The 16,302-nt window shown below is 39.7% G+C and overlaps 1 protein-coding gene across 1 annotated transcript; it reads left to right on the forward strand.

The window, feature by feature from the left end:
* The first annotated feature begins 362 nt into the window (after positions 1-362).
* LOC127694383 (olfactory receptor 1468-like) lies at positions 363-1,325 on the forward strand. Its single transcript, XM_052195932.1, has one exon. It carries the CDS (start codon positions 363-365, stop codon positions 1,323-1,325), a length of 963 nt encoding a protein of 320 aa, XP_052051892.1.
* Positions 1,326-16,302: the final 14,977 nt, after the last annotated feature.

Raw genomic sequence — 16,302 nt, forward strand, 5'->3', positions numbered from 1 at the left:
GGGAAGTGGGAAGGGGTGGGTGGGAGGACAGGGGGAGAGCAGGGGGCTTATAGGACTTTTGGGGAGTGGGGGGACTAGAAAAGGGGAAATCATTTGAAATGTAAATAACAATATATCGAATAAAATCAAATAAAGAAAACATAAATACTTATCAGTATTCATATTGGAAACATAAATCTCTTAAAGAAAAGTTAAGAATAATCGTTTATAATTGTATTAAGTATAAACACTTGGAGATTTGAAATTATAATTTCTAGGAAGATTATTAGATCCATTGTGATAGTATATATAACCTAGATGTATATTGATATTTTAATTTTAAAGGATCTGCTATTTTCTCATTAGGATATGACAGAGGAAGAATGATAAATAACAACCAGACTGTCATCTCCCAGTTCCTTCTTCTGGGCCTGCCCATCCCCCCAGAGCACCAGCACCTGTTCTACGCCCTGTTGCTGTCCATGTACCTCACCACTGTCCTGGGAAACCTTATCATCATCATCCTCATTCTACTAGACTCCCATCTCCACACACCCATGTACTTGTTTCTCAGCAACTTGTCCTTCTCTGACCTCTGCTTTTCCTCTGTCACAATGCCCAAGTTGCTGCAGAGCATGCAGAGGCAGGACACATCAATTTCCTATGCAGATTGTCTGACACAAATGTACTTTTTAAATCTATTTGGAGGCCTGGAAATCTTCCTCCTTGTGGTCATGGCCTATGATCGCTATGTGGCCATCTGCCTTCCCCTTCACTACAGCAGCATCATGAGCCCAAAGCTCTGTGTGTGTCTGGTGCTGGTGTCCTGGGTAATTACCATGCTGTATTCCCTGTTGCACACTCTACTCTTGGATACATTGTCATTCTGTGAGGACAATGTGATCCACCACTATTTCTGTGACATATCTGCCCTGCTCATGTTGGCCTGCTCTGATATTCATATTAATGAACTATTGATATTTTTCTTGGGAGGGCCCCTTATTGTCATCCCATTCTTACTCATTGTTGTGTCCTATGTACAAATTGTCTCCTCCATTCTAAAGGTTTCATCTACTCGGGCCATCCACAAGGTCTTCTCCACCTGTGGATCCCACCTGTCTGTGGTCTCACTGTTCTATGGAACAATTATTGGTCTCTACTTATGCCCATCAGCTAATAACTTTACAGCAAAGGAGGCTTCCATGGCCATGATGTACACAGTGGTGACTCCCATGCTGAACCCTTTCATCTACAGCCTGAGGAATAGAGATATAAAAGAGGCCCTTGTAAGAGTACTTATTAAGAAAAAATATCTTTATAATGGCAACACTGGTACTTTTACTTAAATTTTAGTGAATAAATTAATATTAATGTTACAAAATGTATCTTTCAAACAAGATCCAAATACAAAAACATACTACATAATAATCCCGTTTGTGAAAGGAAGTTTTACAAAGTAGTTCAATTAGGGAAAGGGACCTTGGTGCCTCAGTAATGCCATCCTAAGCCTTGAATATGTGATCTTAGACTCAAAAGGTGCATCATGGTATGCACTCACTAATAAGTGGATATTAACCTAGAAAACTGGAATACCCAAAACATAATCCACACATCAAATGAGGTACAAGAAGAACGGAGGAGTGGCCCCTTGTTCTGAAAAGATTCAGTGAAGCAGTATAGAGCAAAATCAGAACAGGGAAGTGGGAAGGGCTGGGTGGGAAAACAGGGGGAGGGAAGGGGACTGATGGGACTTTTGGGGAGTGGGGGTCCAAAATAGGGGAAATCATTTGAAATGTAAATAAATATATCAATAAATTTAAAAAAAGAAAATCATAAGGTAAGAAAGAAGGTTTTTTCAGATTATATTCCTTACATTCTCTTTATTGTTATAGAAAATAGATTCTTCTCTCATACAATACATGCCAGGCACAGTTTCCTCTCCCTCCACTCCATTTAGTCCCTCCTACCTTCCCTACCCCAAATTACCTCCTCTCTACTTCCTCTTCTGCAAGCAAATGGCTACAAAGAGAGGAGAACTAAACACCACAAATCAAGATACAATAAGGAAAGGAGAAAGCCCTCAAATAAAGGATAGCCAAGACAACACAACAGTTAGAAAAGACTCTTAAGATCAGGCAAAAGATTCAGAGATAAACCTGAAACCATTGTTTGTAGTTCCACAAAACACCAAATTAATATCCCTAAAGAATAGGCAAGGGAGCTCATAGAGACCCCTATAAGACCCAGCCTTGACTTTTCAAGATTTCAAAGCCCATGTGAGCAATTATTTAGTTAATTTGGTGGGACCATGTTCTCCTGGTATTCTCCAAACACTTTCACTCTTATAATCTTTCCTCCCCTCTTTCCTAGTGTTCCCCCATCTCTGAGGAGGGGGACACAGTTGAATATTTCAACTTACACTGTCTTTCTGCATTATGTTTGGCTGTGGGTCTCTGCATCTTCTCCATCTGATAATGCCTGGACCAGACACTAATATATGTGTGCATTATAATATCATTAGGAGTAATTTAATTAAATTTTTCCATTATCATTAGGAGTAATTTCATTAGCTTTTCCCATTAATGTTTGGTTCTACTCAAGGTCTCTACTCCATTGAGTTTCTGGTTCCTGGCTATCTGTCCATTGTAGGGCAAGAGGACATTTCATCTAAATCCTGAGGAACAAAGACATGAAGGGCTATCTGCAGTAAAAAAAATTCTTTGTAAAGATAGCATTTGGGACTCTAATAAATGGAATGGTTTAAATAGTTTGTATCAGATAATATCTGTCATCAAAGGAGCTAAATGAAAGACCATGCTACATAACTGTTCAATACATGAAAAAGAGGAAGTTTAGGAGAACATGCAAAGTAGGAAATTTTGTTTTTTAGATCTGGCTACAACTTCCTCCTTACCTTGCATAAACAATCCTGGAAATGCATATTGTCTAATGCTTTTCCAGGTATTGTCTAATATGTTCTCTATTCATGGTAGTATACTGCTTAAATTTATCAGTTTACCCTGGTTTCTGTGTTCACTGATGTAACAGTTAAGATAGTTTAAGCAATGGATTCATGACACTGGAAAACAATGAAACTGCTAAGAGTCAAACTGACCTTACTTTATGTTTAGAGTTCAGTTTTTTACTCAATATATTTTTTATTTACATTTCAAATGATTTCCCCTTTCCTGGCTCCTAACTCCCCGAAAGTCCCATAAGCCCTCTTCCCTTCCCCTGTTCCCCCATCCACCCCTTCCCACTTCCCTATTCTGGTATTGCCCTACACTGCTGCACTGAGCCTTTCCAGAACCAGGGGCCACTTTAGAGTTCATTTTAAAGATAGGCTTAGGTTTTGACTTCTCCTCAGCTACAGACTTTGGAGAGATCGGGTGGTCAATGGTCATTGTGCCCTCCCAGAAGAAGAAAACATCTTGCAGCTGCCAGAGATTCACCTTGGCTGAATGCCCAGGCTACATGAAGAATCCCACTTGCTCACTTCTTCCCCTGCCTGTATAAGTTCCCTGAGAAAATACAGTTTTGGGGGGCCTTGAACAAAGTTGGTCTTGGTCTTCTTCTTCATGTCTCCTGTCTCTGTTTCTCTGCCCTTTTCTCCTAGGGTCCCATGTCAAAAACCCCCACAGGCTGGGGCATGAAACATCTTCACTACCCCTCCTCCTTCTATCATTTTCTACTGGTACCTAAACAGTGATTTTGAAATTATTTTTTCTCTGAACTCCCCATATTCTCCCATGTACACATGCTATCTTTTCTGGCAAGCCTTTACCCTGAACAAAATTAGTTAGAATCATTTTGTACAATTGTCATTTGTTTAATTTTTCTCTTAACTTGGAATTGATTGATAAACAGGGACAATTCAATTTACTTCTCTAAGAGTAAGGGAAAAAGAAAGAAAGCTAGAATCTGGTAATGTCTAATGGATGTTAAGATTTTATTCTGTAAAACATCTGCTTCTAGTAGGTGGCTTTATATTATTCTTGTAACAATCTCAGGAAGGTAGAGAAGGTACTGTTTCACAGGCTAAAGAATAAGAAATTCACTGACTTACCTCACACACAGGGCCAATGAGTGAGCATGATTGTGATCATAGACCAATTTCCCTCTTTTGTCTCATTTATGCAGAAAAAATAATTTTTCATACGTTTTATATTCTTTGCCTCACCATGGCAAGAAATAACCCTGATCCCTTATTGCTGCAGTTGTCCTTGGTAGGTGATGAAACACAGTTTTTATACTCTGTTGATCTCACACACACACACACACACACACACACACTCACTCACTCACACACTCATTCACTTACTCACTCACTCACTCACTCATCATCTCCATGTGAAGCCAGATCTGCCTCTAGATTTTTTTTTATTTCCTAGAGAACATCTCTGTTTAATCCAACATATGATCTTCAGTAGGAACACGCACACATTGAGCTCTCCTATTCCCAAACTGCCTTCTTTTTGTCTTTTATCCTGTTTCTTGACTTATGATGTCATCTACTGACCAGAAATCTACATAGCAACTTCCCCGTACACACATGCATATATGCACACACAGACACATGCACATATACAAAATATATTATATTTATTTTACATAAATATATAATATATCATAGAATTTTTCTTTTTTATTCAATATATTCTTTATTTACAATTCAAGTGATTTCCCCTTTCCTGGATTCCCCCTCCCCGAAAGTCCCATAAGACCTCATCCCTTCCTATGTTCCCCAATCCAGCCCTTCCCACTTCCCTGTCCTAGTATTCCCCTACACTGCTGCAGAAAGCCTTTCCAGGACCAGGGGACACTCCTTCCTCCTTCTTGGGCATCATTTGATATGGGAATTGTGTTTTGGGTATTCCAAGCTTCTAGACTAATATCCATTTATCAGTGAGTGCATACCATGAGTGTTCTTTTGAGACTGGGTTACCTCATTTAGGATAATGTTCTCCAGTTCCATCCCTTTGTCTAAGAATTTAATGAATTCACTGTTTCTAATGGCTAAATAGTACTCCATTGTGTATATATACCACATTTTCTGTATCCATTCTTCCGTTGAAGGACATCTGGGTTCTTTCCAGCTTCTGGCTACAATAAATAGGGCTGCTATGAACACAGTGGAGCATGTATCCTTATTACATTCTGGGTAATCCTCTGGGTATATGCCCAAGAGTGGTATAGCAGGGTCCTCTGGAAGGGTCATACCCAGTTTTCTAAGGAACCGCCAGACTGATTTCCAGAGTGGTAGAACCAGCTTGCAACCCCACCAGCAGTGGAGGAGTGTTCCTCTTTCTCCACATACTCTCCAGCACCTGTTTTCTCCTGAGTTTTTGATCTTAGCCATTCTAATTGGTGTGAGGTGAAATCTCAAGGTTGTTTTGATTTGTATTTCCCTGATGACTAAGCATGTTGAACATTTCTTTATGTGCTTCTCAGCCATTGGATATTCCTCAGGTGAAAATTCTTTATTTAGCTCTGTACCCCAATTTGAGGGGAATATTTGGCTCTCTGGAGTCTACCATCTTGAGTTCTTTGTATATCTTGGATATAAGCCCTTTGTTGGATGTAGTGTTAAGATCTTTTCCCAATTTGTTGGTTGCCATTTTGTCCTTTTCACAATGTCCTTTGCCTTACAGAAACTTTGTAGTATTATGAGGTCCCATTTGTCAAGTTTTGACCTTAGAGCATAAGCTATTGGCATTCTGTTGAGGAAATTTTCCCCTGTGCCCATGTCCACAACTGTCTTCCCCAGTTTGTTTTCTATTACTTTCATTGTGTCTGGTTTTATGTGGAGGTTCTTGATCCACTTGGACTTGAGCTTAGTACAAAGAGATAAGAATGGATCAATTTGCATTCTTTTGCATGCTGACCTGCAGTTGAACCAGAAACATTTGTTGAAAAGGCTATCTTTTCCTCTGGGTGGTTGTAGCACCTTTATCAAAGATCAAGTGACCATAATTCTGTGGGTTCATTTCTAGGTCTTCAATTCTATTCCATTGATCTACTTGCCTGTCACTGTACCATCACCATGCAGTTTTTAAAGCAATTACTCTGTAGTGCTACTTGAGGTCTGGAATACAGATTCCCCCAGAAGTTCTTTTACTGTTGAGAATAGCTTTAGCTATTCTGGGTTTTTTCTTATTCCAGATGAATTTGAGCATTGCTCTTTCTATGTCTCTGAAGAATTGAGTTGGTATTTTGATGGGGATTGCAATGAATCTGTAGATTGCTTTTGGAAAGATGACCATTTTTACTATATTAATCTTGTCAATCCAAGAGCATGGAAGATTTTTCTATCTTCTGAGGTCTTCTTTGATTTCTTTCTTCAAAGACCTGAAGTTCCTGTCATACAAATCATTCACTTGTTTGGTTAGAGTCACACCAAGATAATTTATATTGTTTGTGGCTATTGTGAAGGGTGTCATTTCCTTAATTTCTTTTTTTATATATAGATTATATAATTTATTTTTATACAATATATTATTTATTTACATTTCAAATGATTTCCCCTTTTCTGGCTCCCAAATCCATGAAAGTCCCATAAGCCCTCTTCCCTTCCCCTGTTCCCCCATCTACCCTTCCCACTTCCCTCTTCTGCTATTCCCCTATACTTCTGCACTGAGTCTTTCCAGAACCAGGGGTCACTCCTCTGTTCTTCTTGGACATCATTTAATATGTGGATTATATCTTGGGTATTCAAAGTTTCTAGACTAATATCCACTTATCAGTGAGTGCATACCATGATTGGTCTTTTGAAACTCGGTTACCTCACTTAGTATGATGTTCTCTAGCTCCATGCATTTGTCTAAGAATTTCATGAATTCGTTGTTTCTAATGGCTGAATAGTACTCTACTGTGCAAATATACCACATTTTTTGTATCCATTCCTCCGTTGAGGGACACCTGGGTTCTTTCCAGCTTCTGGCTACTACAAATAGGGCTGCTATGAACATAGTGAAGCATGTGTCCTTATTACATGCTGGGGAATCCTCTGGGTATATGCCCAGGAGTGGTATAGCAGGGTCCTCTGGAAGTGTCATGCCCAGATTTCTGAGGAACCACCAGACTGATTTCCAAAGTGGTTGCACCATCTTGCAATCCCACCAGCAGTGGAGGAGTGTTCCTCTTTCTTCACATCCTCGCCAACACCTGCTATCTCCTGAGTTTTTGAACTTAGCCATTCTGACTGGTATGAGGTGAAATCTTAGGGTTGTTTTGATTTGCATTTCCCTAATGATTAATGATTTTGAACACTTCTTAAGGTGCTTCTCAGCCATCCGAAGTTCTTCATGTGAAAATTCTTTGTTTAGCTCTGTACCCCACTTTTTAATAGGGTTATTTGGTCCTCTGGGTTCTACCTTCATGAGTTCTTTGTATATATTAGGTATTAGCCATCTGTCAGATTTAGAGTTGGTGAAGATCCTTTCCCAATCTGTTGGTTGATGTTTTGTCTTTTTGACAGTGTCCTCTGCCTTACAGAAACTTTGTAATTTTATGAGGTCCCAGAAAGAAGGGAAAAAGGCAGCCTCTGTAGATGGGAGGTTGGGGGGAACCCTCTGGAATGCACCAGAGACTTGGGAGGTGGGAGACTCTCAGGACTCAAGGGGAGAGCGTTTTAATGAAGTTATTGACAGTAGGGAGAGGGAACTTGTGGAAGCCACTGTCAGAAGGAATACAGGGCATCAAATGAGGGAGAGGGTGGCCATTGCACAGTCACATCTCTGACCCATAATTGTTCCTATCTGAAAGAATCACTGGGATGGAAACAAAGAGGAGACTGACAAAAAAAGAGGTCCAGCCACAGGCTCAAAGTGGAATCTTGCCCAAGGGGAGGTCCCAAGGCCTGATACTATTACTGAGGCTATAGATCAGTAACAAAAATGTACCTAGCATGCAGAACTCCAGAAGACACAATAAGCAGCTGAAAGAATCAGACGCAAAGCCAAAGGACAGAAGTGGCTAACCCCTGCTGTTGAATTAGGGAAGGCTGAAGGAGACTGAAAGGAAAGGCGATTCTGTAGGAAGACTACCAGACTCGATTAATCTGGACCCTTAGGTCTCTTAAACATTGGACCACCGAATATGCAGCATACACCAGCTGATATGAGGCCCCCAAAACACATATTGTAGAGGACTTCTGGATCTGTGTTAATTCAGAGATAATGCATCTAACCCTCAGGAAAGTGGAGGCCCCAGGGAGTTTAGAAGTCAAGTGGGATGGTGGCTAGGGATATCCACATGTTGACAGAGAGTTTGGATGGGGTGAAAGATGTGGAAGAGTCTGAGGTTGGATGGGGTGGGGGAATAGAGTATGGAGTGTAAAAACATTAATTAATTAATTAATTTAAAAATTTGAATCTAAATAGAGATGCATCATATACATCTAAGAAATTTTCAATTAATATTTATACTTTGAGAACGTTTCATTTTTAGAAAAATCAGAAGATATAAATTTTTATAGTTTTACAATTCATTATGGGTGGGCATGTGTATGTATGTATATGTATACATATGCCTCTGTATGTTTGTGTGTATGCATAAATGTATACATGAAAAGCATTGACTACTCTTTTCTTCACATACAAGTGAGAGTTCACTAAATTTAAAAAAAACAAATTATGAAAATGTTATTTTAAAAGTGTATATTAATAGTCCATGTAATATATTTCCTCATCTTATGTTTCACACATCAGATGCTTTCATTTTTTTTTTGGTTGTTTTTTAATTATTTTTTCCATTTTATTTACTTTTATCTACTATATCCTGACTGCTGCTTTCCCTCCCCTTTCCCCCCAGATTCTCCCTATCCATCTTCTGTTTCCCCTAGAACCATGATCCTTTCACCTCTCCTCAGAAAAGAGCAGACTTTCTAAAGGACATCAATCAAATATGGCATAACAGGCTAGAATATGACCAGGCATATGTTTTCATATCAAAGCTGTAGGAAGGTTATGAGTAGGAGGAAGGGGTCCCAAAGTCAAGCAAAAGAGTCAGAAACAGACTTTGCTCCAACTGCTAGGATACTACAAAAATACCAAGCTACACAACCATAAAACAAATGTAGAGGAGCTAGGTCAGACCCAAAAAGCGTTTTGATCTCTATGAGCCCATTTGAATCCTAGTCAGCTGACTCTGGGGTGTGTCTTTGTATTGCGCTCGATTCCCCTTTCTCCTCCAATCCAGCATTCTACCCCTCCACAGGGTTTCTCCAGAGCTGCCTAATACTTGTCTGTGGGACTCTGCATGTGCTTCCATCAGTTGCTGGATAAAGTTTTTATGATCTCTCTGATTATGATTATACCAGGCTCCAATCTCAGAACATTTTGAAGGCAGGATAAACTGTAGGTTGGAGATTTTGTGGTTGGGTTATTGTCCCATTCCCTCCACTTGAGGACTTGCCTGGTTACAAAGGATAGCCAACTCAGGCTCCATGTCCTCTAATACTAGACAAATTTCCTCATATCAGCCTTATAGAGTCTTTGGACTTTCCATTGCAATTCTGCCTTGATCCCAAAGTTAGCATAATTCCAGCTGTTTTTTCCAGTATTGTTTCCTTCCACCCCTCTCCTGATTTACCCTATTTCCATCCCCACCTGCCCCCAGTCCACCCATGAAATTTATTCTAATTCTAAGCAAGCAAGCAAAAGATCTGCATGATTAAAAACATCAAGTACTTGAAGAAGAAAATTGAAGAAGGTATCATAAGATAGAAATATCTCCCATGTTCATGGATTGGTAGGATCAACTCATTAAAAACTACCTTGTAACCAAAGTAATCTACAGTTCATTACATTTGCCACCAAAATTTCAACACAATCCTTACAGACCTTGAAAAAACAATAATCAACTTTATAGAAGAAAACAAAGAACACAGGATACATAAAAACAATCCTATATGGTAAAAGGATATCCAACGGCATCAACATCTCTGATTATTGCTATACTACAAAGCAATAATTTAGGTGCAGAGCAGACCACCAACATCTGCTTGACTTTTGCTGGTGATACAGACCACGGACAGAAACATAGACCCCAGCTGCAGTAGGAATACAGATCCAGACATGGCCCTCAAGAGCAGCATGAACTCAGACATCAACAGGGTAGCAGTGAAGGTCACTTAGATCACTATGGATTCTTTTGGCAGTATGACCTATGGACATCAACTTGGTTTCAGGCTATGGAACAGACAAAGGTCATATGCATAGCCTTAGTTAGAAACATAAGCCACATCCATCAGCATGGCCCCCAGTGGGGAGAGGTATAGCCTGGCTACCCAAAACATTTTCTAATAGTATTATAAGTACTTACGCAAAGATAAGTATAGCACCTCATCAAAGAAACTCTTTCTTTCTTCTTTCTGTCTGTCTGTCTATATTTATTTACCAACACATAAAATTATTGCAGATATCCAAAATGCAAAGAATAAGACAATGGCATTTCCAGTCATATCTACATCTATATCTTCAGTGAAACCATAATACCAAAGGCTAAATCACAGTCTTGGAAATGGGACAGAAATTATCAGAACCAGAGAACCAGTACTTTGTGAAAGATAATGTCTTCTCAACATGACAGGGAAGCAGCACCCATAAACTTTTAACCTTTCAGTGTGTTTGAAACACAACAGAAATTATGTTAATTTAGGAAAATTGCAATAAATTGCTGCTGTGATAGAAAAAAGTTAATTTTCTCCAGAATCTAGGCCCCTGATAGATTGTCCAATCCCAAGTGGTCATCCCTAAACACATGTACATATTAACAATATTAAATGGATTCAAAATTATGTGTGTGGCATACTAACAATACTAAATGGATTTAAAAATGTATGTGTGTGTGTGTGTGTGTGTGTGTGTGAGAGAGAGAGAGAGAGAGAGAGAGAGAGAGAGAGGAAGAAGAATTAAAGAAAAACTGCTAAAGAATTTGAAAGGGAGTTAGGGAGACATGGAAGGAGTCAGTGATAGAGGAAGAGGTAAAAATAATGTAAATACAGTATGTATGTATAAAATTCTCTACAAAATTAAGGTAAAACAGAAAGGTAAAACAAGAAATCAAAGACCTCTATCACAAAACTTTAGAAGACTGAAAAAGCTGCAAAAAGACATGAGGAGATGGGAAGTTCTCCCATGCTCATGAGTTGTAAACACTGTAAAAACACTGTAAACACTGGATGTCTCACAGAACACAATATGCAATATGCATCTATTTATTGATTAGTTTTGGTTGTTGCTGTTCTTTAAATTCTACATTTTCCTAAGTGTAAGAAATACTGATCAGTAACTGTAATTGATCTCCACTAGACTTCCCTGAGGTAAATTGGTGCTACAAAATTCCTTGGTAATTACTATGTCTTTAATGAGTTCTACAGGATCTGGTCTCCATTGGGATGCTGGGCACCTAAGGCTCAGAGATGACAGCAAGGGGTGTGTGAGTAGGGATGATACAGATAGGTGAGGGTACAGAGGTTGCTATTCTTTTGTCTACAAATAAAATAAAAATGAGTAGGATTGGCAGTCTGGGAGCACACAGCACAGCTCGGTCCAGCTTAGGCTTCAGTCCTGAGGCCTCTGGCGGTAGCCCTCGGACCTCTCCAATTCTGGATCCAGATAGGCCTGAGCAGCAGTGCCACATCTCCAGGTCCTGAAAGAGGCAGGTGGGGCTTCCCGGAGGCCAGCGGGAGAGGTCGGTGTGCTCCGGTGAATCCAGCGGGCCCCAGCAGGAGCCTTCAGGTGCCTGCTTTAGGATCTGAACAGCCTGGGCCACAGCACTCGGTCTCCAGGAAGTGCGGGGGACCTGGTGTGCACCCAGAGGCAGTCTGGGAGCTCACAGCACAGCTCCTTCCCTGTGGCACAGAGCTTAGGCTTCAGTCCTGAGGGCTCTGGTGGTAGCCCTCGGACCTCTACGCTTCTGGATCCAGATCAGCCTGAGCTGCAACACCACATCTCCAAGTCCTGAAAGAGGCAAGTGGGACTTCCAGGTGGCCAGCAGGGAGAAGTCGGTGTGCTCCAGTGAATGCAGCGGGCCCCAGCAGGAGCCTTCAGGTGTCTGCTTCAGGGTCTGAAAAGCCTGGACAACAACACCCTGTCTCCAGGCAGTGCAGGAGGTAAGCTGTGCACCAGAGGCCACCTGGGAAGGGGCAGCTTGCACTGGTGAGTCCAGCATTGACAACACCAACTAAATTCAGTGAGAACTAGATGGCAAAAGGCAGACACAGGAACATCACTAACAGAAATCAAGGCAATATGGCAACATCTGAACCCAATTCTCCTTTACCAGCATGTCCTGGATACCCCATCACACCAATAAAACAAGATTTGGATTTAAAATCACTGGTCATGATGCTGGTACAGGAACACATGAAGGACATACTTAAAGAAATTCAGGAGAAAATGGATCAAAAGTTAGAAGCCCTTGCAAGGGAAACACAAAAATCATTGAAAGAAATCCAGGAGAATACAAAAGCCAATAATGAGGGAACACAAAAATCACTTAAAGAAAAACAGGAGAACTTTGGTCAACAGGCTGCGGTCATGAAAGAGGAAACACAAAAATCTCTTAAAGAATTACAGGAAAGCACAAACAAGCAAGTGAAGGAGCTAAGCAAAACAATCCAGGATCTAAAATCAGAAGTAGAAACAACTAAGAAAACTCAAAGGGAGACAACTTTGGAGATAGAAAGCCTTGGGAAGAAATCAGTGGACATAGATGCAAATATCAACAACAGAATACAAGAGATAGAAGAAAGAATCTCAGACGCTGAAGATACCATAGAAACCATGGACTCAACAGTTAAAGAAAATGCAAAAAGCAAAAAGCTTGTAACCCAAAATATCCAGGAAATCCAGGACACAATGAGAAGACCAAACCTAAGGATTATAGGCATAGATGAGAGTGAAGATTTACAGCTTAAAGGGCCAGCAAATATCTTCAAGAAAATTATGGAAGAAAACTTCCCTAACCTAAAGAGAGAGATGCCCATGAATATACAAGAAGCCTACAGAACTCCAAACAGACTGGACCAGAACAGAAATACTTCCCGTCACATAATAATCAAAACACCAAATGTACTAAACAAACAAAGAATATTAAAGGCAGTAAGAGAAAAAGGCCAAGTAACATATAAAGGAAGACCTATCAGAATCACAGCAGACTTTTCACCTGAGACTATGAAGGCTAGAAGATCCTGGGCTGATCTCATGCAGACTCTAAGAGAACACAAATGCCAGCCAAAACTACTATATCCAGCAAAACTCTCAATCACCGTAGATGGAGAAACTAAGATATTCCAGGACAAATCCAAGGTTACCTAATATCTATCCACAAACCCAGCCCTACAAAGGATAATAGGAGGAAAACACCAATACAGGGAGGGAAACTTCACCCTGGAAAAAGCAAGATAGTAACCTTTCATCAAACCCAAAAGAAGTTAAGCAATCAAATTTAAAAAATAACGTCAAAAATGACAGTAAGTAACAATCACTATTCCTTAATATCTCTTAACATCAATGGACCCAATAAAAAGACATAGACTAACTGACTGGATACGTAAACAGGACCCTACATTTTGCTGCTTGCAGGAAACACACCTAAGGGTCAAAGACAAACACTACCTTAGAGTAAAAGGCTGGAAGACAATTTTACAAGCAAATGGTCTCAGGAAACAAGCTGGAGTAGCCATTTTAATATCAGATAAAATTGACTTTCAACCCAAAGTCATCAAAAGAGACCCTGAGGGACACTCCTTGCTGGTCAAAGGAAAAATACAACAAGAAGAACTCTCAATCCTGAACATCTATGCTCCAAATGCAAGGGCACCCTCATTCGTAAAAGAAACTTTATTAAAGCTCAAAGCACACATTGCACCTAACACAATAATAGTGGGTGACTTCAACACTGCACTTTCCTCAATGGACCGATCAGGAAAACAGAAACTAAACAGGGATATAATGAAATTAATTGAAGCTTTGGACCAATTAGATTTAATAGATATATATAGAACATTCTATCCTAAAGCAAAAGAATATACCCTTTTCTCAGCACCTCATGGTACCTTCTCCAAAATCGACCATATAATTGGTCACAAGACAGACCTCAACAAATATAAGAAGATCGAACTAATCCCATGCCTCCTATCATATCACTATGGAGTAAAAGTGGTCTTCAATAGCAACAAAAACACCAGAAAACCCACATACAAGTGGAAACTGAACAATACTCTACTCAATGATACCTTGGTCAAGGAAGAAATAAAGAAAGAAATTAAAGACTTTTTAGAACACAATGAAAATGAAGACACAACATACCCAAATCTATGGGACACAATGAAAGCAGTGCTAAGAGGAAAACTCATAGCCCTGAGTGCCTCCAAAAAGAAAATGGAGAGAGCATACATTACCAGCTTAATGACACACCTGAAAGCCCTGGAACAAAAAGAAGGTATTTCACCCAGGAGGAGTAGAAGGCAGGAAATCATCAAACTCAGGGCTGAAATCAATCAAGTAGAAACAAAGAGAACCATACAAAGAATCAACAAAACCAGGAGCTGGTTCTTCAAGAAAATCAACAAGATAGATAAACCCTTAGCCAGACTGACAAAAGGGCACAGAGAAAGTATCCAAATTAACAAACTTAGAAATGAAAAGGGAGATATAACAACAGAAACTGAGGAAATCCAAAAAATCATCAGATCCTACTACAAGAGCCTGTACTCAACACAACTGGAGAACCTGGAGGAAATGGACAATTTCCTTGACAGATACCAAATACCAAAATTAAATCAGGACCAAATAGATCATCTAAACAGTCCCATAATGCCTAAAGAAATTGAAGGAGTCATAGAAAGTCTTCCAACCAAAAAAAGCACAGGACCAGATGGTTTCGGTGCAGAATTCTATCAGACCTTCAAAGAAGAGTTAACACCAATACTCTTCAAATTATTCCACAAAATAGGAACAGAAGGAACACTACCCAATTCCTTCTATGAAGCCACAATTACGCTGATACCAAAGCCACACAAAGATCCAACAAAGAAAGAGAACTTCAGACCAATTTCTCTTATGAACATTGATGCAAAAATACAAAATAAAATTCTTGCCAACCGAATCCAAGAACACATCAAAACGATCATCCACCATGATCAAGTAGGCTTTATCCCGGGAATGCAGGGTTGGTTCAATATACGGAAATCCATCAATGCAATCCACTACATAAACAAACTCAAAGAACAAAACCACATGGTCATTTCATTGGATGCTGAAAAAGCATTTGACAAAATTCAGCATCCTTTCATGCGTAAAGTCTTGGAAAGAACAGGAATTCAAGGCCCATACCTAAACATAGTAAAAGCAATATACAGCAAGCCAGTAGCCAGCATCAAACTAAATGGAGAGAAACTTGAAGCAATCCCACTAAAATCAGGGACTAGACAGGGCTGCCCCCTTTCTCCTTATCTTGTCAATATTGTACTTGAGGTACTAGCTCAGGCAATTCGACAACATAAGGAGGTCAAAGGGATACAAATTGGAAAGGAAGAAGTCAAACTATCATTATTTGCAGATGACATGGTAGTCTACCTAAGTGACCCAAAAAACTCCACTAGAGAACTCCTACAGCTGATAAACAACTTCAGCAAAGTGGCAGGTTATAAAATCAACTCAAGCAAATCAGTAGCCTTCCTATACTCAAAGGATAAGCAGGCTGAGAAAGAAATTAGGGAAATGACCCCCTTCACAATAGCCACTAATAGTATAAAGTATCTTGGGGTAACTCTTACCAAACATGTGAAAGATCTGTATGACAAGAACTTCAAGACTCTGAAGAAGGAAATGGAAGAAGACCTCAAAAAATTGGAAAACCTCCCATGCTCATGGATCGGTAGAATCAATATAGTTAAAATGGCCATTTTGCCAAAAGCAATATACAGATTCAATGCAATACCCATCAAAATCCCAACTCAATTCTTCACAGAGTTAGAAAGAGCAATTCTGGGAATGGGGGGGACTAGAAAAGGGGAAATCATTTGAAATGTAAATAAATTATATCGAATAAAAAAAAAAAAACCAAAGCAAAACAACAGAACAACAACAAAGGATTCCACAGTAGATTAATCAGCTTTCTGTCTCTTATAACAAAGGGCCTGAGTATAGGGAAGTGGGAAGGGGTGGATGGAGGAACAGGGGGAGGGAAGAAGGCTTATGGGACTTTCCGGGAGTGGGGAGCCAGGAAAGGGGAAATCATTTGAAATGTAAATAAAAATATATTGAATAAAAAATAAATAAAAAATAAATTAAATTAAAAAAAACAAAAACAAAA

This window comes from Apodemus sylvaticus, chromosome 10, assembly GCF_947179515.1.
Source record: "Apodemus sylvaticus chromosome 10, mApoSyl1.1, whole genome shotgun sequence".
Lineage (NCBI taxonomy): Eukaryota > Metazoa > Chordata > Mammalia > Rodentia > Muridae > Apodemus > Apodemus sylvaticus.

Bases quoted from the DNA above. Each gene is read 5' to 3' on its own strand.
- LOC127694383 (XM_052195932.1), top strand. From the start codon at position 363: ATGATAAATAACAACCAGACTGTCATCTCCCAGTTCCTTCTTCTGGGC.